The sequence below is a fragment of the Phyllostomus hastatus genome, unplaced genomic scaffold (genome assembly GCF_019186645.2).
Source record: "Phyllostomus hastatus isolate PE091 unplaced genomic scaffold, TTU_PhHast_1.1 phas_scaffold_1674, whole genome shotgun sequence".
Classification (NCBI taxonomy): domain Eukaryota; kingdom Metazoa; phylum Chordata; class Mammalia; order Chiroptera; family Phyllostomidae; genus Phyllostomus; species Phyllostomus hastatus.
Window position 1 is genome coordinate 23,806,300 of NW_025334011.1, and position 26,902 is coordinate 23,833,201.

At 40.3% G+C, this 26,902-nt stretch overlaps 1 protein-coding gene across 3 annotated transcripts in view; it reads right to left on the reverse strand.

The window, feature by feature from the left end:
* Positions 1–26,902, reverse strand: part of NMT2 (N-myristoyltransferase 2) — a 69,179-nt gene that overhangs the window by 21,877 nt on the left and 20,400 nt on the right. For 2 of the 3 annotated variants that reach the window (XM_045858241.1, XM_045858239.1), the window contains exons 2-8: positions 21,247–21,382; positions 16,885–17,029; positions 10,051–10,169; positions 9,863–9,954; positions 9,633–9,749; positions 8,618–8,788; positions 7,131–7,239 (exon numbers count right to left, since the gene is read on the reverse strand). In XM_045858241.1, coding sequence (XP_045714197.1) covers positions 7,131–7,239; positions 8,618–8,788; positions 9,633–9,749; positions 9,863–9,954; positions 10,051–10,169; positions 16,885–17,029; positions 21,247–21,382 — 889 coding nt within the window. Of the gene's footprint in view, positions 1–7,130; positions 7,240–8,617; positions 8,789–9,632; positions 9,750–9,862; positions 9,955–10,050; positions 10,170–16,884; positions 17,030–20,825; positions 20,869–21,246; positions 21,383–26,902 lie in introns of all 3 variants that reach the window. The other variant, XM_045858240.1, reaches the window with a different exon arrangement.

Consider the following 26,902-nt stretch of genomic DNA (forward strand, 5'->3'; position numbering starts at 1 on the left):
GCCCATTCTTTCAAAGCATCACGAATTTTCATTAAGTCACAGGAATACAATAACCTAAGGGTCAGGACATCTGGATCTGTTCGACCTCCTGTCCTGAAAAGAGATCCAGACACCACTGAGCTCTCTAGGAACTGCCTAGACACCAGCACACGAGAAGTGAGTACACCCACTCCACGTGCTTGTTTGAACAGACAAGATACCAAAAACTTAGAAATGCAATTTCATTTTCCCAGTTAATTTGATGTTTTTGAAGAAATATTAGATACATTTAATTGATAACTTGTATATAAACACTGCTACTTTAACTTTTCTGTCCTAATTATTTCTAAATATATTAGGAGCTGCCTCTGAAATTAGATCATTATGATCCCTGCATACCCCAGACTAATGGAAAACAGGTTTTCATTTTGTGTGCTGGCTCTGCTTGATGTTAGCAGTTGTGCTGAGGTCTCCAAGGTTCTGTGACAAAGAATGCTGATTGATTATTGATTGGTGAGGGGAAGGAGATGGGAAATACATTTTTTGTATCTATAGACCCAGTAGTTCTTAGCTAAATATTTACTATATAAAACTCAGTTGTAACTTAAGTAATCTATAAAGACACAGTTATACAGCTGAAATAGTTTTATGGTCTAAATTGAGAGAATCTAAGTTCTTAACACTTACAATAATAGAGAAATCATAGTTCTAGCTTTTGTGGATCTCAAAGCGAAAGGACAAGAAATCTCCAGGTTCTTGTTTCCATCCCAGGCTAACCCTTCAGGCAAGCAGGGCAATACCAGCCTGAGTCTGTACTGAATGAACGTCTGTGTTTTGTACCACAGTCATTTATAGAGAGGTGAACGCTACAGACATGGAAGAAAGTCACTGTCGGCTATGAAAAGATGATGCTTCTGTGGCCTGACATTTATATGCAAGCCAGGCGTGAAATTGCAATTTTCTTTTGTTTCCCCTAAACAATACTAATACTAAAACACAGTTTTAGTATTGGTAGAATTTTTATACTGTAATTCATGGGAAGAGGGAATCTATGTGTTTCTAAATTCTGTTAAATGTAATAAACATGTATTTCTAAATGCTACTCAGAAGACCAAAACCATATATGTTGCATACTGGAGTCATTAAAAAAGATTGTTTTCTGCTATGAGGATGACCTTGATAAATTTTAAATGACTTTTCTTAATATTAGATTTTTTTCTTTTGTTACTGGCTCAGTACCAATCAACAATATCAAGCCATTAGATTAATCAATGAAAGCAACAGGATACACAATGTGTTAATACAGAAAATTCAGAAATGAAGAAAAGGCTTGCCAACTTCCTTCTAAAGCAAAATATGTATATTTTTTATTTTTGATATTTTTAGAGAGAAGGGAAGGGAGGGAGATAGAGAAGGAGAGAAACATTGATGTGAGAAACATTGATCGGTTTGTGGTTTCCTGACCCAGGACCAAATCTGTAACCCCGGCATGTGCCCCAACCTGGAACCTAACCCATGAGCCCCTCTGCTCCGCCGCCTCAGTGTGTGGGACAATGCCCAACAAGCCGAGCCGACCATCCAGGACTAAAGCAAAATATTCGTCAGTAGCACAGTTTCCACGAATTCAACACTCATACTGCCCAGTCACTAAACCAACGTCCTGAAAGCAGCTATTCTCAAGTACTCAAAAACTAGGCTCTGAAAGATCAGGTACTTCCAAGCCCTAGCTGGTGTAGCTCAGTGGATTGAGTGCGGGCTGGGAACCAAAGTGTCACAGGTTCGATTCCCAGCCAGGGCACATGCCTGGGTTGCAGGCTACGGCCCCCAGCAACCGCACACTGATGTTTCTCTCTCTCTCTCTCTTCCTCCCTCCCTTCGCTCTCTAAAAATAAATAAATAAAATCTTAAAAATAATCAAGTACTTCCACTTTGCTAATGTGGTTATAGCCATCCACATTTGTAATTTCTAATTTCTAATGTTAGAAATTAGACATTTTAAAACAATATATATATGTATGTATATATATAGTGCTCATATATATATATATATACACACACACATATCTAATATATAGGAACACAAATTTCATACAGCCTGTGGAAAGACTTCATAGTACATTTGTAAGATAATGAAAGTAAAAAGTGCAAACTATGTTTTAGTATTATTATAAAAAGTGGTGACTTCACGGACCGCCTGAAAGGGCCTCAGGGACTCTGAGAGCTGCTATCTCGAGTCTCCAAAGGCCGGAGACATGGGCAGTGGAATGCAGAGGAGGAACATTCAGGGCAATTTCTCCCTGTGTGTTTGGGCAAACAGACAGGGAGAAAATAAATAAACTTAGCAATTTATAAGCACTTTGAGTTTTTACAGAAGCATTAAAGCAGAAAAGAACGACAGACAATTTCAGCTATAAAAAATATAAGGTCCTAGAAAACAAGGGGCAAATATTTCCTTTTGCTGACCAACGATGCCTTATGTATCTCAGGGCCTAAACTTGCCTCTTTCTGACATCATGAAGTCACATACTCTTCAAAAAGTCTACAGAAGCATGAAATAAATTTTAACATGTAAAACAGAAACATTCAATTATAGCTGTTGTCTTCAGGAAGAGATGGGAAGAACTTAAAACTTAGGTAAACATAGTAACTTTGGCATAATCTGGAGTGAAGTGGTAATATGTTCTGAGTGTTCAATAAAAAGCAAAAACTGTTTTCCAGTAACTGAGAAAAATCTCAAATTTCATAAGCAAACTCTGTATCTCAATCAGACTTACTTTCCCACAGTCCAACTAACATGCATTCCTCACTGGACTCCATGTATATTGAAATGTGTGTAAAAGCTGCCGATAAGGTCATAAAGGAATAAAGCTCAGAGTCTATCAAAAAACAGAAGCAGTGTTTGTCCAACCATGTGGCATGAATGTTGCAGGGGTGTCCAACCTTTTGGCTCTCTGGGCCACACTGGAAGAAGAGGAGTTGTCTTGGGCCACACATTAAATACACAAACACTAACAAAAACTGATGAGCAAAACAATGTTTTAAGCAAATTTACAATTTTGTGTTAGACTGCATTCGTAGCCATCTGGGCCATATGCAACCCATGGGCCGTAGGCTGGACACCCCTGTAAGCCAAGGTTCCAGAGTGAGGATGTAAGCAATGACTACAGTCACTTATTTAATTTTTAAAAGGAGCAGTAGGACACTAAACACTAAAAAAATCATCTACTGCCAGTAAATCTGGAATATCTCATTGTTTTAGCATACCTTCACAAGCAATGCAGCAGGAATGATGGGAGATTCATCTGACTCCTGCTCTTTATCTAATTCAGATTTTTCCACTTTTAAGAGCACTGACCAAAAAACCCCAACTTTCTTTTGAAATGCTCAATACAAGTTAAAGACAAACCAACGTTACGGTTGAGAAACACATTACTCTTGGAAAAAACCCTAGCATCTTACATAGCAGTAGCCAATGGTGTGGGCTTCAAGATAGTTCTGTCCTGACGTTAAACCTCTGGTAAATGAGTCTGGTGTTTCCACGTCCTCTTCTGTGAAATGGGGAAAATGACCTGCCCGTCTATGACTGTCATGAATAATAAATGAGGCCAAGGATGCACAATGTCTAGCATGATGCTGGCCACAATAAGGGTTACCCCATATTTAGGGGTCCACAACAAAGGTAGAAAGCAAGCACAAGAAGCAAAAACAAGAATAATGAATCAGAAAATAAGACATGCACAGAGCCAAAGTTGCACTCACTGAGGTTCTTCTCTTTGTGCTTAATCATACAAAACTGTTCTAAAAAGACGTGAGTGCTAGTGGTGGCATCACCCCTCTGGGCCCCCGTGAGAGGAGCAAGTTCCCTGGAGTAGCTACAGTGTCCTGCTCCTAACTTGAGAGATCGCTGTAGGCACCTTCCAATTTTCCAATCCAGTGGGACCTCAGTTCTCGAAATTAATTTGCTCTGGAAAACTGTTCCAGAAGTGCTTTGTTTGAAAACTGAATCTCTGTTTGTCACCTGAGAGTTGCGTGATTGATCATACAGGTATCAGCACGAAAGGGTTGTTGGGTAGAGAATCGAGACCTGAAATCTGTCAGACAATCAAGGCGTTTTTTTTCTGTGAACAACTTGGAAGAGAATGGAATTGTTCAAGACCCAAGACGTTTGAGGTTTGACTGTATCTGTCCCTTTATCTCTTCCACTCTTTTTTTATTATTAATTTACTCTTTATCTTTCTTCCCTTCTCTATGACTTAAAAGGGGGAGGGTGACTGGAACATGCCAACGAGAGCTGTCTGGACCCTGACGTTGTGCTTTCCCGTCTTGGCCTACGCTCTGCTGACTGCATCGGGAGACATTTGGTGGGACTGGGCCATGACGCCTGCCCAACAGGTGTGCTAAGAGTTGATGGCAGAAGCTAAGGGATCTAACAGGCAAAACACGGGATCTGGGGCTTGCATCCCAAGACCTCCACTTATGAATGATGGGCCCCGTCTAAGTGTCAGATTTATAAGCATTAGCCTTTTCACCTTAAAAATTAGGATAAGAAGTGCCAAATTCAAAAGGTTATTTTGAGAATATACTGAATAACATGTATGGGAGTACTTTATAAATTTTAGTTCACTGGGGAAAATAAAAACCAATGCCTGACCAGTGATTTATTACCGACTGTTATCTGCCTTGACTGGTTCTTACACAAAAACATGAAGCCTGATGGACACAGTCAAGTCAAAAATACTTTTAGCAGCTCTGATTCTAACTATCCTGAATAAATCAATGATAGGTACTAAAACTCCTTATTCTTCATTCCATTTTGGGCAACCTACATGTAAGTGGGTACCTTCCTTAGATACAGGCTAGACTGCCTCAGGTTCAACACGCTAAAATCTGCGGAGGTCAAAGCAGAACAGCACTGGGCTCTAGTGAGAAAGGCAGGTGTGCTTGAAGTTTCTAATTCAACTCACAGAAAGCAAAGCAGCGAACAACGGAAAAGGAAGACACTACACAGGGCGTGCTTCGTCTCAGCGGGTTGCTGTGCCCTGTTCTTCTCACTGCCATTTGCGCCCCTGTGACTCTGTCTCTCTCGGTTGCTCTGGGTCTTGGCCATTAGCAGAAATTGTTTCTGGCTCCAACAGAACCCACAAATATTGTCTCTCATGATGACAGTGTGACCTCTCTGAACATTTTCCTATTTTTCCATTTCAGAGCCCTAGCTTGAGAGGGCTGCTGCTTCTTCCCCAAGTTGTGTGGAGGCTCCTTCTTCACATCACTGCATTTTCTATATTACCATCTGCTCTGATCTATGTTCCCCCTCCCTCTCTGGCCTCACGGAGAGGCAGGGAGCTCATCCGTTTGAGCCCCCACTTCTCAACAACGGCTAAGACAGAAGGGAAGAACATTCCTTCCGCCCCATCTGCCAGGCAGCGAAGCCCACGAATGAAGACCCCAGCACCTCCAGCATCTGTTTCCTTCCCCTCCACTTCTCTCCTTATTAAATTCTGTCTCTGGTCAGACATCAGGTGATTCTCATTTATTATCAGAAAAAGACTTCAATTCACGTAGTTATTGATTACACACATTTGGCAAACATACGACTGGCCAGAAGACAAAAGGAGCTAGAGTATGCTGCACCTAGAATGGTCACAGGCGGGGCTCCCACACATTCCAGAGGAACATGGCTCCATTCTACCTGTCTCCCTCAACCAAGCTGAAGTGTGTAATAAGACTACGTTGTAAATATCCCCCAAGCAGAATAATTCTGAAGAAACCAAAACTCCAAATAAAAAGTCTCATCTGTGGTGGACAGACTCTAAGATGGCCCCGAGTGAGGTCTGCCTCCTTGTGATCCACTCTTTCAAATGTGGGTGGCCCCGGGACTTGTATCTAACTGATGAAATATGGTGACTGGATGTCACTTTTGTGATTTGGGAATAAGGTTCTAACATCCCTTTTGCCAGGAGATTCTCTCTAGGACTCTCTCCTCACTGGCTTTGGTGAAGCAAGCTGCCACACTGTGAGCAGCCCCACAGAGAATCCCACGTGGCGAAGAACTGAGGTTGGCTTCGCCTGACAGCCTGCAAGAACTGAGGCCCTCAGTCCAGCTGCCCACACGGCACTCAGGCCTGACAATGGCCATGTGTGCTCGGCAGTGGATCCATCCCTGTCAAGTTTTCAGACGAGACCTGGCTGACACCTAGATGGCAGCTTCACGAGAGACCCTGAAGCAGAGGCCATGGCTAAGCTGTGCCTTCATTCCTGACAGACAGAATCTGGGAGACGGTGAGTGTGTCATTTAAGCTGCTACGTTTGCAGTCACTTGTTACAGAGCAATAGATAACTAATGCAGTATCCAAGCCAAGAATGGAAGCACATTTAAATTTTTACAATAGAATATTACTCAGCAATAAAAGAGAATGAACAATAAAGTAATAATGAAAAAAAAGAATGAAATCTTCCCATTTGCAACAACATGGATGGACCTAGAGAGTATTATGCTAAGTGAAATAAGTCAGAGAAGGACAAATATTGTATGATTTCACTTATATGTGGAATCTAAAAACAAAAACAAATGAAAAAACAAAACAGCAACAGATCCACAGATGCAGGGAACAAGTTGATGGTTGCCAAAGGGGAGGGTGTTAAGAGAATGGGTAAAATAAAAAAAAAATTTTTAATGATAGAAATGAATACATTTCCCCCTATTAAAATAGAGACATTTTTTTTTTATATTGGGAATTTGCTACTTTAAAAAGATGATAATTTATTAAGACATTATTTCCTCTCCCAGGTCTCTCCCTCTAAACTTTATGCCTTAGTTCCATTGAGTTAAGATTTCATCAGAACTCCGAAACTTTTCTTCCCTCTTACTTAACAGACCATGAATACTCAAAATTTCAAAACTTACATGTCTTGAGATCAAGCCCAAGCAACCACAAACTGAGGAACTTAAAAAGTCTTAAAGACAAATGAACTGGTATTTCCAAGGGAACTCCCTTACTTCTCCTAGCCCTTAGTTCTATGCAGACTTCCCAGCTGCCCAGTCATATCTGCAGACACATGAGTCAGTTTTTAAGACCCCTGCAAGTAATTCTTTCTACACTAAAAGCTTCAGTTGTTACAGTCTTGAAACACTGCAAGTCACTTTTACTTACATCTGGAAGTCTGTACAGTTTCATTGTTCTCTGTAAAGTCATGTTTCTACTCAAGTGAGAAAATTTCACTTCTACCAATTTTCTGGGGTTTAGTGATCGATGCCAGTATCTGGAATACAAAAAAGGTTTGAGAATCAAACTGATTTCTAACTCTCCAAATTTTTACTCTGTCTCAGCTCAGCTGTGGTAGAACATTTAATGAACACTTACGTTGTGTCTGGCCGTTGCTGGATGCTGGCTGGCCCTCTTCTAATGCAGTTATTTTAGAAGGCCTTTTTTTTTGGCCTCTAAAATGTATCCTACATTCCTAATTCTGTTTCTTTGTAGTTTGTGATCTTTCATCTTTCAATAAAGAGGAATCTTAAAACTGTAAAAGTCATATTAATAATGACCAATTTGCAAGTATTAAATAACCATTGCTGATTCTACAGAAAGCAAACCAAAAAGTTTAAAAACCTGAAAGCAGCCCTGGCCAGCGTGGCTCAGCTGGCTGAAGCATTGTCCCATGAACTGAAAGGTCTCGGATGTGATTCCCAGTTGGGGCACATACCTAGGTCGGTCCCCGGTCAGGGCACGTACGAGAGGCAACAGATTGATGTTTCTCTCCCTCTCTCCCCTCCTCCCTTCTACCAATCAGTAAGCAAGTCCTCAAGTGAGGAAAAAAACCCAAACATAAAAATATTCTCCCTAAAGTAGTAGCCTTCATGTTTGTAACACAAACCAAAGAAAACAACTTTTTGAGAAACTAGCTTGAATTTCTTAAGTGATTCTAATTTATGTACTGGGATGAATGATTTCTATTAATATGTACCTGTGAAGTCTTATTAACTCTGTTTATTTATTAATAATTCAATAGGACACAGTAATTTTACAGTTTTATTTTTTATACTATGTCTATCTGACATTTCATTTTACTTGAATCAATAAAAATAGTGGAGGGAGAGAAACTCTGATTCTTCAGAAATAGATTAGCCAACAGACAACCGGATAAACAACTTTCTCACTGGCTTAACCTTTGAAAGCTTGATAAGAGCAGACAGAGTCATAAAAACAGAGCTTAAGCCTCTTGAACAAGTATGTCTGGGCTTTTCGACTGATGTTTATCAAGCTTTTGGAACAGCACTGCAGAGCATGGTATAAGACTGAGTGTTTAGAGAAGGGAAAAAAATGGCACCATTCTGGATATCTCCACATCACGATGCCCTGGGTTTCCCCAAGGTAGAGACAGACTGGTCTTCTAAATGGAAGACAATGAAATGCAGCTCCAGATCACTGGGATACAAGTGCCTGTGTGGTACTGAAAAGGCTGGGCTCACTGGTTCTTGCTTCTAGTCTCCATCTCTGCTATCAACCAACTACATGACCGTGGATAAGCCAAATTCCCTCTGAGCAACATGTGAGGAGAATAATATTGTACTTTTAGCAACAGGGCAGGGAGGGTCAGTGCTTAGGTGCAGTAAGATGCAAAGTAAGGGCGTTGCTATTACCTGCATGTGGCCACTGGCTTAGGGAGAACCACACCAGCGGTATAAACAGCCTGGAAAATCCCTTCCAGGTTCACTCTTCTAGTTATTTCTCGAATTAACACTGGGGCAACCCGTTTGGATCTCAATTTCTTATGAACACAAAGAAAGTTGATTTCAACCATCTTCTTCACACTAAGAAATAAAGATGTCAAAAATCAGAGAAAACATAAGATGAAAATATTTTAAAATATAAAACAATAAACATAAAATTTCAAAGAATAAGAAACTGAAAGGCCTCCTGAAATATAATATTTAAAAAAAATATTAAGAAAAATATTCTATGGCCCTGGCTGGCGTAGCTCAGTGGATTGAGCGCGGGCTGCAAACCAAAGTGTCACAGGTTCAATTCCAAGTCAGGGTACATGCCTGGGTTGCAGGCCATGACCCCCAGCAACTGCACATTGATGTTTCTCTCTCTATCTCCGTCCCTTCCCTCTTTAAAAATAAAATGGATAAAATCTTTAAAAAAAAAAGAAAAACATTCTATCATCTAGACATTTCACAAATTCAGATCAATATACTATTTCCCGTACGCCCCTGACAAAATGATTATAACTCTAGATCATGGAGATACAATGTCCCTTTTTCTGCCCAGAAATAAATCTGAAGCACCTATTTATAGCTTTATTTATTCTGCATATATGCATGTATATATAATGTGTGAATATGTACACAATACACATCTGTGTGTCTGTGTGTGTGTATGAGACTAAGAGGCACAGGGAGAAAAGAGAGAGTTGTCTTTTTCTGTTGTTCACAGGCCAATATTTTTAAAAACTAATAAACTTTATTTTTTTGGAGCAGTTTTAAGTTGACAGCAAAACCAAGCAGAATGTACAGAGTTCCCATTTACCCATGCCTGCCCCCCCACTCTCTCTAGCAACAGCCTGCAGAAGTACTTTTAAAAACCTATTACAATGGCAATTCTTGAAAAAGCAACATATCAAAGCTGACATGGGCAATCTGTAATACGTACCTGTCGTAAATCCGAATGTTGGCTGGGATGGCACTTATGAACCCTACCAGTTTTTTGTTTGAAGACACTCTGACTCCACAGTGCCACTGCAGAAGCCAGCCCGGGGGACGCAGAGCCCTGAAGTCAATGCGGGTGAGGAGAACAGGTGCCAATTAGTGTCCTAGAATACAGCAACAGCTGGGGACGTGCCTACCCCCACCCATCACGGCTCCCCTGACCCGCAGACTCACCACAGCAGGAACTCAGGCGAGTAGTCAAACCGGAACATGTTGTCGTCATCCTCCACGTAATTCTCATTTAACAAGGTATATAACTCCTTGAGCTACAAGACCAAAAGGGTGTCCTGTCTGTGGTGCTCAGAACCAACTCAGAAGCAATCCGCATGAATGCGGGTGTTGAATTTAAGAGTTTTACTCACCACTTCTGCATTACCCAAATCTAAAGTGTCCCACATAAAACCCTGTGGCAAGGAATATGGTTCTTGACGCACATTGTCTTTATCTGCTTCAATTGCACCATGAGACGTTATCACTTCATCTGCAGAAAAAGAGAAAAGGAGACAAAAAGAGAATATTCAGTTACAAAGCACTCTGATGATCCAAAATGGTCCATTACATACAATACAATCATATTTGGGGTCCTTGGGTTTAATATAATCTTTAAACAATTTCTTTCACACCACAGTTCACACCTAGTCTTTAAAAATAGACTATTATTTCAGCTACCTGTAGAGTGAAAAAGGGTGGCTAGGTAGTGGTGGAGAATAACCGCTACTTCACCACTGAAAGGAGAAATTCTCTGTCACGCAGTGATGAAGTGCATCACGAATTGGTAGTGATTTCCCAGTCTCAACCCTGAAATTACACCACCATGGGAGACAACATAAGTCTGATGACAGACTCAGAGATGCTCCCTTTTTATTCTGCACTTCAACAAGCTGGGGGTGGGGTGTGGAAGGGGAACTGGGGAGGAGGGCTGCAGGGATCTCTGACCCCTTCCAGCAAAATCTAAAACTTACGTTTTGTTCATTCCCTCCCCCCTTGACCCTGCCCCCTGCCCACTAGTTGTCATCTGCTCTCCATCTATGAGCCTATCTCCATTTTCCTCTCCAGCTTGAAGAAAAAGCACTCATGGACATGGACAGCAGTGTGGTCATTGCTGGGGGAAGTGGGGCACAGGGGACTAGATGGTAATGGAAAAATGCAATAAAGATTAAATCAAAAAATAAAAAACAGACAGTATCTAAACTGAAGATAAGGTTTATCTATTAGGACTAAGATACTTTAAAATTAAACTACCTATTATTCCCTAGATGCATCTTCCCAGAAGCTGCTAATTTTTGCTACCATAATATTGTGACAAACTAGCAGTCATAAGGGCAAAGTTTAAAAACATACAATTGGAGAGTACAAGTGAATATGAGTGTGTGTTTACACAGTGAACCATGGATTCATGTCCAAACATACCGAATTATGGATTAAGTCTAAAATGTGTTGAAGTATTCTAGAAACATAATAAACAATGAATCAAGAATATAGCTGAATAGTTTAACACTATAATATGAAATCTTAAAAGTTCTATACTTTTATTTTTTAAAACATACTTAAAATATTCTATTTAACATTGAGTTTTCTTTCTAAATAAAACAGGAGGCTCAAATATATGATACTCTCAGAAGTCAAGAACTATTGACGCAAAATAAATGTCAAATTGTTGGCTAGTCAAGTAACAAGTACCACTCATGGATTTTAAAAATTCATTCCTGCATTACATACTTTTAGCAATGGTACCTACAGAAATTATAAGTTGAACTAGAGGAATCATAAATTATATTTGGCCACAAACACACAATTAAATAGTTGTGATCAAGGACTAAAAACATAACTATAGTTCAATACCAGAAACAGAAAAAGGTCCCACAAAACAAATTAAATTAAATTATGTCTCTCCACCTAGACTGCTGGCAGAGCAGTTCAAGTCATCACCGTCTCTAGCAATTTTCACAAAGGTACCCTTTTTCAATTTCTCCTCTGCAGCTTCCCTATGTGGCTGGGATAAAACCCAGGCACACCTGCACTGCCCAGCTCCTCAGGCTTAGCCACACTGACCACCCTTAGGCTGGCCCCCGCTCAGGGCCATGGCGAGGCCCTCCCCATGCTCATCACGGGGCTGGCCACTTGAGTTTTTTCAGATACAAGCTTACATGCACCTTCCCCTGACTAAAGCTTTTTCCTACCTAGAGTATATCCTCTCCTCCAACCTCCACCTGGGCACCACTTATCCTACTTCCACACTAGTTTTGCCAGTATGTACCTCAGTGGCTGACATTTAATAACAGACACTCAACAAATCTCTCCTAAATATAACTCAGCCACGGAAAACGAAGGGAACCCTGCCTTGTGCACAGCATGGGCAGACCTTGAGGGCATTATCCTAAGTGAGATAAATCGGACAGAGAAAGACAAATATCATATGATCTCATATGGGGAATCTTAAAAAAAAGAAAACAAAAAAGCTAGAGAAAATAGACTGGTGGTCGTCAGAGGCAGGAGGTGGAGGGTAGGGAAGTGGGTGAAGGAAGTCAGAAGGTACAAACTTTCAGTTAATAAGATAAGTAAGTCCTGTAATGTACAGCATGGTCACTATAATCAATAAAACTATACTGCATATTTGAAAGTTGCTATGACAATAAATTTTAAAAGTTCTCATTACAAAAAAATTCTGTAACTCTGTGTGGTGACAGATGCTAACTAGACTTACTATGGTGATCATTTTGCAATATAGAAATATATTGAAACTTTATGTTATACACCTGAAACTAACATAATGTTGTATGCCATTTGTACAAATAATAAACAAACAAATAATAAAACCAGAAGGAGGAACCCTGGTCTCTGCTGATTACAAACAACCCTCAGGTACAGGTTCTTATCATCACAGACCTTTCGACAGATGGAGGTCGCAGGGTTTGTACCAGCTCCAAGGGGTTTCCTTTCCTCTTCTTTCTAACCCCTGACTTTGTTCCATTCATCTTATCTCTACTCTACCAGCACATCTCCAAAGTAATACCTTAGACTTCCTCCAGTCAGCCCAAGTGGCCAGATTCCCAGCTGCTCCCTTAGTCCCTTCAGACCTTTGCTTAGGGCTTCCCTATCCACACAACACCAGAGGACCATTGCGTTCAAGCAGCTGCAAATAGCCGACTGTGTTTAGACTGACCTGGGAAATAGCTCTGGAGAGAAACAGTCTCCCTGACTTTCACACATTCTCCCCTACCTCAGGCTCCCTCTTCAGTACCAGGGGTTCTCGGAACCAGAGAATCCTGCAAGGATTTAGGGGAGAGGACCCAGGCTATCTTCCCAAAGAGGTATACTGGGGTCAGGTGCCCTAGAGGTGGCTTTCTTTTCCCCAAGGCAGTGACCTAAAAGCTACCAACAGCTTGCCAAGTAGCATTCAGCCAAACCCATACATTTGGATCAATAAACTACATCCTTTAAGCTAACAGTCACTCAATTCAATGCCATTTAAAATCCTGTAAATTTACTTCAACAGAGTCTTCCTCTGTTACCATATACACTTCTAGAGCCTGAAAGAAAAGGGAAGGAGGAAAATTTCCTTCTTTCACACTCTGAAACTCATGCTTTTTAAGCTGCTTGGGGTGGGCATGGGTGGGAGACAAAGGGTAACTTCAAAAAAGTTTGAAAATCATTATTTGAAGGCACAGAGAAGAATGCTTCCCTAATTTATATGCTGAAACAGATCATTTGTACATAACTGGGCTATTAAGAGTTTTAGATGGCAATTAATCATTTATATTACACAGATTCTGGAACCCAAACAAACCAGAAAGAAAAAAATAGAAATAATTGAGACTCCTGGTCAAGATGGCAGCATAGATAAACACGGCTTACCTCCTCACACAACCACATCACAATTACAAGTAAATTATAGAACAACCATTACTCAGAACTGGCAGAGAGTGAGATGAATGGAAATCTGACAACTACAGAATTAAAGAAACCACATCCATCCAGATGGGTAAGAGGGGCTGAGATGCAGAACAGGCTGGTCCCACATACACATATGGTGGATAAAAATTTGGGAGGGTTATCTCAGGAGTCAGGAGTCCCAGCCCCATACCAGATCCCCAGGCCAGGGTTCCAGTGTCAGGACGATAAATCCCCATAACTTCTAGCTGCAAAAACTAGTAGGGATTGAGTTGGTGGAAGAAACTTCTAGAGTCACAAGCAGTTCCTCTTAAAAGAAGCCACACACGAACTTACTCAGACTCTTTCCCTCTGAAATCCAGCACTGGGGTAGCAGCTTAAAAGGCACCAGTGGCAGACAGGGAGGAACTGAAGTGTCTGGCATCAAGGAGAGAGCTGGGGGACAGTTTTCTTCCAGACAGAAAGGTAGGTAGAGCCACAGAGCCAGCACATGGGCACCATATCTGAGACTCCATCAACCTGGTTAACACTGTTTGCCCAACCCTGGAGATCCCTTGAAACTCTTCCCACCCAATTTACAGCTGTTAACAGAATCTTTTCCATATGAATGGCTAGTCTGGGCTCAGCTTCACAACTTCCTAAATCCTCTCAAACAAGCAGCAGTTGGCCTCAGTGACCCCTGAGCCCCCCCCCCGCCCCCCAACCCAGCCCTTGTACCTCTTGCTAATTGTCCCCAGGCACAGCACTAGTAGCAGCCAGCATACATTCATAGTTTGGCTTCGCATGGGAATCTCCAAGCACAGCACAAATAGCAGCCATCTCAGATTGCTTTATTATAGCTCAGGCAGGGTGCCCCAAGCCAAACACAGGTGGGGACTGACCTTGGCCTACACCACCTGGGAAACCCCAGGACTTGTGCACCCAACGGACAGCTACAGACCACGCTGGAGCACCACTACCCTGCCCCTGCACAGCTAATCTTCCACAGAGGGTGGATGTTAGTGGTCAGTGGTCACAGCCAATCTTTGCAGCTGACCTCCCTGGGTAAATCCCTCCCATTGATCTGCCATCAGGACCAAGGCTCAATTACAAGAGGAGGGTATACTCAGCCCACATGAAGGGTACACCCTGAGTACCCAACTTAGGTGATAGAGGAGGCCGTGCCACTGGAACCTATAGGTCACCTACTACATTAGGCCACACTAGCAAGACAGGGAGTCATAGCAGCTCTACCTAATACATATAAACAAACACAGGGAGGCTGCCAAAACGAGCAGACAAAGAAACATGTCCCAAATGAAAGAACATATCAAAACGCCAGAAAAAGAATTAAACAAAATGGCGATAAGCAATCTACCAGATGCAGAGCTCAAAACAATGGTTATAAGGATGCTCAAGGAACTTAGTGAGGACCTCGACAGCATAAAAAAGATCCAGTCAGAATCAAAGGATACGCTAATTGAAATAAAGAACAATTTACAAGGAAACAACAGAGTGGATGAGGCCGAGAATCATATCAATGATTTGGAACATAACGAAGCAAAAAAACAACAAATCAGAACAACAAGAAGAAAAAAGAATCCAAAAAAAAACAAGGTTAGTATAAGCAGCCTCTGGGACTACTCCAAGAGGTCCAACATTTGCATCATAGGGGTACCAGAGGAGAAGAGAAAAAGCAAGAAACTAGAAATCTATTTGAAAAAATAATGAAACAAAATTACCCTAATTTGGTGATGGAAACAGACATGTAAGTCCAAGGAACACAGAGAGTCCCACACAAGACACATGCAAAGAGGCCACTCCAAGACACATCATAATTAAAATGGTAAAGAATAAAGAGAAAGAGAAAATCTTAAAAGCAGCAAAATAAAAGCAGCTAATTACCTACAAAGGAGCTCCCATAGGACTGTCAGCTGTCAGAAAGTCAAAAGAAATTTTGCAGGCTAGAAGGGATTGGCAAAAAATATTCAAAGTCATAAAAAGCCTGGATCTATAGCCAAGAGTGCTCTACCCAATGAAGCTATCATTTAGAATCAAAGGGCAGATAAAGAGCTTTCCAGATAAGAAAAAAACTAGAGTTTGTCATCATCAAACCATTATTATATGAAATGTTAAAGGGACTTATTTAAGAAAAGAAATAAAAACTATGAACAACAAAATAGCAATAAATATACACCATCAACAACTGAATCTAAAAAACAAACTAAGCAAACAAGAACAGAGACAGAATCACAGATATGGAAAGCATTTTGATGGTTGCCAGATGGGAGGTGAATATAAGCAAATGGGTGAAGAGGTAAGGGGATTAAGAAATACAAATAGGTAGTTACAGAACAGTCCTATGTCAAGTACAGTAGCCAAGGAACTTATATGCATGACCCATGGACATGAACAGTGGTGTGGGGATTATCTGAGGGAGTGGGGAGTGCTGGATGGAGGGGGACCAAGGGGGAAAAATTGGAACAGGTATAACAGAATAATCAATAAAATATAGTAAAAATTTTTTTAAAAGTAGAAATAATTATATAATGAGGTATCATTGTTTAACATATAGCAAAGCAGCAGATTTAGCTTTAACATATTTATAAACATTTATGTGGCATTCATATCATCCCCCCCCCCTTTTTTTACATAATGTGAAGGGGGAACAATTAAATGGCATTTATTGAAACTGAAGCAGTAAAAGTCTAAGTGAAACGTCCCAGAGTAGGCAAAGTGCTGAGGAAAGAGGCCTATTATGATGGTTCTTACCTGACCCAAAGCCCTGAGGAAGTCTTTTATGAGGTGCCCCAATTCTCTTGTTATACTGGAATACTACTACATTGGTTATAATCAACACCAATGGTGAGTGTTGAGGATCTTGGTGTTAAACTGTGCAAAATTTTCCATTTCTGTAAGATTTCATACGTCAAATTTTCTGTCTTTGGGAATAACTGAGATGTGAGACTGCTAAAAATTCATGTGTAGGAAATACAGCTCCATGAAGCTCAGAATCAAAAAACAGCGTGTGGGGTTTTTACAAAAAACCCTCCTTTTATAGGTTTTTTACATAGGCTAATGTTTCAAGTGAGAGAAAACTGGATTTTTTTATAGGGGTAGAAATTAGATTAAAATTGCTGTTACTGAAAACCAATGTCACTACTCAATACATATCTACATTTTAAGAAAGAAAGTATTATGTTTGTGTCAAGTTCTAATTTGTGGTATGAAACAAGTTATAAAAGTAAAGTAAAGCCTCTTTTGTATTTTTTGTTGGTTGTTAACACAGCTTTGTTTGGGGGGGCAGGGGAGGCAGAAAAGCTTACTTAGTTTGGGTACCGGCTGTGTGTCCCAAAACTGGTATCTGTGTTTGGCAGCCTCATCGATGTTCCTGGCGGGGCCCTGGCACGCCGATAACAGCTCCATTGCTCTCTGGATATCCTGCAACTTCTGCATTGGAATGGCAGGACTCTACAACAGCAAAGACACACAGACACAAACTATGAGGAAGCTGCCACCGCTCTAAAACCTGGGGCAGAGACATGTGCATCTATCTGCCTTGGAGACTATAGCACCAAAAATTGAACAGTCCTCCTCTAAACCTGGTCAGGGCCTTGGGTTCATGTATGCTAACATATTAAAATATAAGCAAACATACGATGTTAGAGATAACCATAACTCTATAGTTTTGCTGGGGCTGTGACAGTTTGGAGAATTTAAGATAAATCAAACTACCCTTTGCTTTAGTTTCCCACCCACTGGCAAATGGTCTTCACCATGACTCGTCTGAGCGGAGCAGCAAAAGGAAGTGACATGCAAAGCATGCATACTGTCGCACCAGCCAGTCAGCCACTAGCCTTGGTTTCACTGTTAGGGTTATGCTCTGCAGTAGCAATGTGAGGACAAAGGAAGTAACTTCCAGGATGGAAACTAGGCAGACAAGGGAAATTTCAGTTCATTAAGAAGAAAGAAGTAAATCTGAATTTAGTACTGAGCTGGGAAGGTAGTGGATCAGGAAAGGAAACCTCTAAGGATGCCTTCCTCCTGGGCCATCCCCTATCTCCTAACCTGGGCGCCCTTCCTGAAATAAACCTTCCAACAGGGACCAGCAGTTCCCTCTGAGCTCAAATCCTTGGCAGCCCTGGCCTGTTCTCCCCAACCCAAGTGTTCAAAACTAACCTTTTTAAAATAAAACACATTCTCACTCTATAAAATTGAGGCTACCTTTAAATTATAAAGTTCCTTCCTCAAAGCCAATATTCCTCTCATCACTGATGATTCCCCAGCTCTTTTTTCTTTTTAAAACCCTCAAATAAGGTCATACTGCATGGAAAATGAAACTATCCTGGAAATGAGGGAATAGTATATAGGACTGAAACTAGAAATTGGTGAGTTTTTTTCAATGTGCAAAATTACTGATTAGTTTCAGCGTGTTGATGCCGTCCAAAGAATGCTCTTCACTGTAGTTCAAAGAGGTTAGAAGGAATTTCAGAGCCCTTATGTTTCCTGTATGCCAGCGCACCAGGGGCACCGAGGAGGGGGACCTTGGCCCTCGACAGTCTATAAGCAGAAGCTCTGAACTTCTGCTCAACTTGGACCCTTAATAGTGTGATCTGGGGCAAATCTTTCAACCTGGAAGCTTAACTTGTTTGACCAGGTACAAAACAGGGTTATTTAATACAGACTGTCCTGGGGATGCTTTACTCACTGGGTTCCCAGAGGATTCTTGACACTAAAATGATTCAAGGAAACAAAGCACTGGAGTCCAACCAGAGGTAGGTTAAAGTCTACCGTCTTCCCTTACAAGTCCAACAGCATCACCCAAGGCTGCCGTGATTTCTGTAAGCTATTTACCTTGTATTTTGATTTAAGTCTAAATTGTAAGGGTCATATCTCCATTACACATACTCAATTAACAAAATACTTTTGCTGTTCTAAAAAGGCTATTTTTAAATTTCCATTTGTGTCTCTTTTGAACCTCCAACATAAAAGTAACTGGTTTCTAGCAAAGTGAAACTTACATCCAATTGGAACCCCCAACACAGTGTGTTAGAACACCTACACCTCAAACAGGAAGCATATTCCCACTAATCACGCTTGAACACTCACCCACCGATCTTCAAAAAGGGAAAGCAGAACCCACTCTTTCAGAAATCCCCCTACAGTGTCTGCACTGGATGTGTCATGGCAATTCTTCTTTCCTGACAAGAGTTAAGTCCTCTAACACCAATACATCGAAACTAAACTATTTTGTGACAAACACAAATCAGCAGCTTTGTGCCAAAGGAGCCAATGATATCCCAGTCCTGTGGAGGGGCACGCTGAGTGCTTTCTGCTCGACCTCCTTAGCCTCGACAGGGTGACCAGCAGTGTTTCCATGAAATCACCATTTACACACATTTATATCCCACTGGGATTAATTTATATCCCAATAGCATATAATTACTTTAAATGCTTTCTAGAAGTAGATTTGAGTAAGCAGAATTTTCAAATCCATGGTGACAAAGCAGAAGGAAAACTCAGCTATGATAAATTCTTAAACCTATCCATCCACCTTCAGCAGTAGCACCACCTGGGGAGAAACGAATAGTGTTAGGAAAGGTGAGAGTGTACCCCAGCTCGGCATGAGCTTCTCACTATATATTCCTATTAAAGAGTCAGACAGGCCTCTTTTCGTCCACATCTGTCACTTGTGATCTAAGTACAGTGGCTGTTCTCTTTACCCATTATTTTTCAAATTCAGTACTTTGGAAATCTACAAGAATCCAGAGAAATTATTTCATTTTGGTTCTTGATTGTACACCAGAATATTCTCTAAACAGTGTCCACTATAGCCTGGCCAGGTGGTTCAACTGGTTGGAGCGTCGTCCTGCACACCAAAGGTTGTGGGTTTGATTCCTAGCTGGGGTGCGTGCAGAAGGCAACCTATCAATGTTTCGCTCTGTCTCTGTCTCTCTGTCTCTTTCTCTCTCTCCTGCTTCTTCTCTCTCTCTAAAATTAATAAACGTATCCTCAGGTGAGGAACAACAAAAAAAACAATAAACAGGGATCACTATAATATATGGTGCTATCTAGAGCTGGCATCAGCTTAAAAGAAAGGAGCTTAAGTTTTTAAAAAATACAACAGAGAGTAGCCCATATTAAAACAATTTTAACTTATTCTTAATAAAAAAGGAAAAGAATTTTTCTACCACATAATGCTAAGTTCCTCCAGCCTTGGCTGGCTCTAGTTTCTAATAAGTGACCAGAAAGGGGAAGGGTTAAAAATCACTAGGGGTTACAAAGATGGCAGAAGCTGATGGTGATGACAGAAGCAATAAGGAAATGGCCACAACGGAATATAAGTGATACCTCATTTATCTGATGAAGCAACGTTTAGAAATGGGAAAAGAAAATCTTGCAAGCTTATGGTGTACCTTATACGAGTTACCTTGGAAATTATGTCCGGTGGATAGAATATTTATTACCTGAGAACCAAGGTGAAAAGCTAGGGAGGAAGACTCCATTTTCTTCTCACCCCACAAAGGCAGTCAGGGGAAAATTGGGGCAAGTAATTTTCCTTCTCAGTGATTCCTGGTCCTTATGTGTAAAACAGGCGACAATAACAAAACTACCTGCAAGATTCACTTTATGCGATACATACAATGCAAACTTCGTACAAGAAAAAAATTTTAATTCCACAAAACTTGCATAATAGTTATAACTGCCATGTAGACAGAGTGCTTTACAATACAAAAACCATTTAATAAGAATGATCTACTTGTAGCCTCATAACAACCCCATGAGTTGAGGAGAAGTCATCATCCCCACTTTGCAGATGAGGCGATGGGCTTAGAAAGGCAGAATCCTGTGCAAAGGCCAAGCTCTAGAGCCATGAGGCCAGGACAGAGCCCGGGTTCCCATCCCACCTCCTGAACCCTTCCTGTGACATGTACTACAATCATCAAAACAACTCTGTTTCATTATGCTTCTAATTTGACCCCTTTTTGCTGTGAGTTTTGTTGCTCCAAGGAGGCTCTGTGCTTCCCTGGGCCCAGCACACAAGGCCTGTGCCCACAGCTAGGGTGACTGGGGTTGCCCTAGAGAAAGGGGTGCCTGCCATCTGCACCACCAGTCTGCCAACACAGTGCCCAGCCAGATAACTTCTGACTTGGTTTAAATGGGTGTTTCTTCAGGGGAAACATTAGGAGCTAATTCCCACCCTTGGCAATGGACTTAAGAATGGCCACTGAAGACTGGACTGATTCAAAGTCAACATAAGACTTACCCGTGGCTGCTCCCGCTGAAATCTGCTGCCAGATGGTGTTGTGCTATTCAGATAATTAGACAGACACCCAGAAAAATTAAAATGTGAATATCTTCTAAACTAAAAGTCATCAAATATTAAGTGTAGCTTCAAAAAAAAACCCCTAATAACTCACATTGAGACTTTGTTCTATGATTACAATCTACATACTAATTTGCTGAGAAATATGCAGGTGGCATTCTAGCACACCCAAAGGCACAGCATGTACCTCTTTGTTATTGGGTGCTGACGTTGACCTAAGGGTATAAGTACCCTCCAGTTACTATCAGTAGGGTCACAGCAAAACCCTAACTACACCGCTGACCCAACAAGGGCTAAACTGCACAGACCTGCTCTCACATGCATGAGCAATGACACAGATTAAAATAAACACAGCTCTCACTTTTGAAGGCTGCTGAATCTTGATCTCCTGGGAATCAGATGCAGAGTCTGACTTGGTGCCTCCGGAATTTGGTTTCTCCTTTTTTCTCTTCTGTTTCTTCTTTTTCTTTTTGGCACCCAAGTCCCCTCTGGGACTTCTGTTAGGGAATTCACAAAGGATAAAACAACAACAAATCATTATATAAAGTTAATCACTTAGAACATTTTGTCATACATGGAAAAAAACACTACGTTAGGATGTATGATACTGTGATTTACAAGAAACATATATATTTGATAATACAGATGACCAAATATATATTTTAATATATATTTAATATATTATTAAATTTAATATTATAATATTATCTAACATATTATATATTATAATATATTAAATTTAATATAATATATCAATAAATATATATTAGATGCATTATTATACAATGTATAATTGTATGATATATAAATATAAATTTATATAAATTTAACATAAATATAAATATAATTATAAATAATATATTAATATTACATATGTTATTTATTATTTATAAATATATATTTAATATATAATATAATACTATATATTAAAGATTTTATTTATTTATTTTTAGAGAGGGAAGGGAGGGAGAAAGAGAGAGAGAGAGAAACATCAATGTGCGGTTGCTGGAGGTCATGGCCTGCAACCTAGGCATGTACCCTGACTGGGAATCGAACCTGCGACACTTTGGTTTGCAGCCCGCGCTCAATCCACTGAGCTATGCCAGCCAGGGTCTTTTTTTTTTTTTTTTACAGATTTTATTTATTTATTATATTAAATATATTTTTTAATATATATTTGGTTTTCATTGATGGTTCCTGGCTGACAGCTCCTGAATCCCTTGGAATTTCCTAACAGGATGAGAGCTTAAAGATGTCTCTTACGTTAATGAGGTGACTTCTGGAAGCACCTAAAAGATGGTTGCCAGTAGAATCAATCATGTGATTAGACAGTTGGAACTTTCAGTGTCAACCACAACCCTCTGGGGATAACAGGGAGCAGGAGAATGGCCAGTGGTTTCATTGCTCATGCCTGTGTGATGAAACCTTCATAAAAACCCGAAACGACAGGGTTTGAATAGTTCTCAGGATAGTGGAGGTGCTGGGGTGGGAGGGCGTGTGCCTGGAGAGAAAACGGAAGATCCAGATCTGTATGCTTCCCTGTGCCTTACCCTGTGCATCTCTTCCATCTGATAATCCCGAGTTACTGTATTTTGCCATGTATGATGCACACTTTTTTTGCCCAAATTTTTGAGGGTAAAATAAGAATGCACAGTATACATGGGTCGTACTAATTCTATATCTATATAAATGTTATTTCTTCTATTTGTGCTTAAGGCATTAAAAGTGTAACTCTAGAAAGCAATAACAATATCCATATGCAAAATACCCTGGAATACGATAATCAGTTTTATTTCTAAACATAAATAAATTAAAAATTGAATTAAAAAATTAAAAGGAAAGATTTTTTTTCCCTGAAAGGTTGGGCCAAAAACATGGGTGTGCATTATACACAGCAAAATACAGTATATCCTTTGATAATACACTAATGATCTAGTAAGTAAAAGGTTCCCTGAGTTGTGCGAGTTGCTCTAGTAAATTAATCTAACTCAAGGAGAGGGGCTCTTGGGAACCTCTGGTCTGGCAGAAGTGCATGTAAAAACCTGGGCTTGTGACTTGTCTGAACCCTTACCCTGGGGGATCTGAGGCTGTCTCTGAGTAGACAGAATCAGAATTGAGCTGAATTCTCAGATACTCTGCTGCTGTATAAGAATCGCTTGGTGTTGTATGGGAGGCGCCCCACCACCACACACTCACATTCGAATTGGGTCCAGGAACCCAAAATAGATGTAAGTGGGAAATGAATTTCGTCAGATTAGGAAGTTAACAGGACAAGTAACTCAGGAGAGTATTAGTCTGCACTCAGTCATACTGCAGGATGCTTAGATGTCATCTCAGCAGGAAAATTGTAGATATAAACCACATTTTATAACAGAAGTCAAATTGCTTTCACAGTTATCACTGCTGCACTGATCTACTTAGTCAGCTTTTTAAAGGGAGCGATACATGTTGTAAAAAAATCCATTATACCTGGCTGGCGTAGCTCAGTGGATTGAGCGGGGGCTGCAAACCAAAGTGTCGCAGGTTCGATTCCCAGTCAGGGCACATGCCTGGGTTGCAGGCCACGGCCCCCAGCAACCGCACATTGATGTCTCTCTCTCTCCCTCCCTTCCCTCTCTAAAAATAAATAAATAAAATCTTAAAAAAAATCCATTATAAACATCTCTTGGGTAAAACAAATCACTAATCTTGACACAATAGAACCAAAGAAACTGCTTCTGTTCAGAGGGGGCAATTTTTCTTGGAAAAAAAAAAACTTTTACTAAAAGGATTAGCAATAAAAAAAACTCTACATGAAAGAAAAAAAACATTCACTGGTAAAACACTTCTGTTTGGAACCTTGCCATCTCCTGAAGAGCAAAAGAAACACGGGAGATTTAAAGCTTTCATTCACTGGGGCCTGTCCTGGCCTATACTCAGGAGGTAAATGAAAATTTAGAATCAGGGATTGTTATTGAACTTTTGCCTGATGTAGGGGAAAGTGATGGAAATAATCAGATCTGTTCCATGGTTCTCAATTAGCTCTACTGGTCCCCGCCCATTATACTTCTTGAATTTTTACCTAATTATAAAAATACATATTCATCATAGAAGACAAATATGTCATTAATATATTAACATCCTTCATATAGCATTGTCCCTTAAAGATAAATCAATAGTTGTTCTGGTATATATTCTTCTAACATTGTCTTTCTTCTCTAAGGATGCTTTTGTTTTTACTATAAATAAGTTTTAAGCAAAAGTTGAATCCTAACCATACCATTTTGAAACCTTTTTTTCTCCTTCCACTTCACAATATAATTTCTTTTCATGTCACAATATATTGAGCTACCTCATTTCTTTTTAGCTACTGGATAGTATTCCATCATGTAAATATATCATATTTCATTCCTATATTAAAAATGCTGCTGCCAAAAATATTCTGGTACTTACATCTTTGTTCATTCATGATAGTATGTCCGAAGGTGGACATGCATGTACAGTTTTGGTTTTCGTAGACAAATGAGACTACTTTAATAAATACTGTACCAATTTCCACTCCACCAACAGTAAATTGGACAGTTTCTGGCTCTGCATGGAAGGAGCTTGGAAGTCATCATTTCATCCTAACAGACTGAAAAATCAGCATTCTTCAACGTGTAAAAAGGTGACACAGGGCAAACTGCTGCCCCCAAGGCTGCAGAGACAGAGGCGAACACAGAGTCACAGCCCCAGGAGCAGAGACTCTCCAGCTGAAACCAGCACAGGAGCCACTACCCGGGTGTGAAACCTCAGCTGTAACTGCGAGACTGCATGTGGACAAGCCTGAGAGTTAAGAAGTCCAGGGGGCCCATCAGAGGGGTCTCCCACCCTTTTGTGAGTTTTACTTCCAGGAGCCCAAGAAAGTTCCCACCGTAAAGATTGAAGAAAAGTCCCCTTGGGCTTCCACCAGGGGACAGGGAAAGGGAATCATTTTGAAATAGCCAGAGTACTCTGTTCTTCCCAACAGGGTTTGCCCTCAGGAGAGACCAGGCAACCCACAGCTTAACCGGCTGGCAGACTGTCAGAGCCTAACTGACCTGGGGAAGGGAAATACCCAACTCCAGTCCATTCTAGCCACTCTGTGCCAGTTAAGGGGGCTGGAGAAAACTGACAAGTGCTTTAGTGAGGCACAGCCTCGCTAAAGGCTGGGGCCTGATCATAGAACTGTAGAACACGTCCCCTCCCCCCACATCTCACCATCGCTAAAAACCTATTTACAGCAGTTCCTTTACCCAGTATATCATGTCCAGCTAACAAGAAAAAATTACAAGGCATGCTCAGACACCAAAAATACAACTGGAAAAGACAGAGCAAGCATAAGAACCAGACATGGCAGGGATGTTGAAATTACCAGACCAGGAATTTAAAACATCTATGATTAATATGCTAAGGGCTCAAATGGACAAAGTAGACAGCATAAAAGAATAGATGGGCAAGGTTAACACAGAGATGAAAATTCTAAGAAAGAACCAAAGAGAAATGCTAGCGATCAAACAAACTGTAACCGAAATGAAGAATGCCTTTGGCAGGCTTGTTAGCAGACCAGACACAGCTGAGAAAAGAATTTCTGACTTACAGGACACAGCAATGGAAATCTTCATAGAAACCTCCCAAACTAAAAAGCGAAGAGAACAAGGACCGAAAAAACAAAACAGAATATCCAAGGACCGTGGGATACCTAAAAAGGTATAACATACACATAATGGGAATAACTGATAGAGAAGAAAGAGAAAGTACAGACAAAATATTTGAAGCAATAATAACTGAGAATTTCCCAAAATTAATGTAAAACATCAAACCACGTATCCACAAAGCTCAGAGAACACTAAACAGGATAGATGCCAGAAAAAAATCCCCTCCAATCAATCAAACAAACAACAACAACAACCTTACACCTCGGTATATAATTTGAGACTACAAAAAAAAAAATCACCCTGGCTGGCATAGCTCAGAGGATTGAGCGCGGGCTGCGAACCAAAGTGTCGCAGGTTCGATTCCCAGTCAGGGCACATGCCTGGGTTGCAGGCCACGGCCCCCAGCAACCGCACATTGATGTTTCTCCCTCTCTCTCTCCCCCACTTCCCTCTCTAAAAATAAATAAATAAAATCTTTAAAAAAATCAAAAATTTAAAAAAATCCTGAAATAAGCCCAAGGGGAAACTAGAGGAGCTTAGAAAACACCTTGCCTAAATAAAGGAACAAAGAACAGGAAACACGAATGTCGATTTCCCTACTTCTTTGCCAGCACTGAAACATTACCAGTCTTTTTACCTTCTGTCCCCAAGTCTTTTTTTCTACCCCCAAGTCTTTAGGTAGGGAAAAAACTTGTAGATTTAATTTTCTTTATTTAATCAGGTGTGAGGGTACGCATGCTTATCAACCATTTATATTTTTCCATTAATTGCTCATTCTTATCCTTTTTTCCTTAGCCATCTTTTAAAAATTGATTTGTAGGTGCTCTTTATTAAAAGTACAAATAGAATCTATCATGTATTAGATATTTTTACTTTGGGCACTTTAAACTCATTCAATCCTTGCTACAGCCCTATGAAATACTACTTTTTGCTTATACTACACTGTCTAGTTTGTTGTATATTATTTAGATTACAAATACTTTACCCAGTTTATTTTTTAGCTTTCAGCTTTACTTATGGTATCATTTCCTGTACAGACATTTAAAATTCTTATAGAGTCTAACACTTAAATACTTCCTCTTGTGGCTTCTTGGCATTTAAATCTTGCTTAGATAGGACTTCCCTATTCCAAAATTACATAAGCACACTTCCATACATTCCTTTCTATATGACTTTTGTAAAAAAATATTTCACTTCCTAATTCACTTAGAATAAAAGGTGTATAATGTGAAGTATCGTGTCATTTCTTTTTTTTTTTTTTTTTCAATTGGTTCCAGAGAGAGGAGAAGGGAGGGAGAAACAGAGGGAGGGAAACATTGCTGTGAGAAACATTGACCAGTTGCCTCCTGCAGAGACCATGAC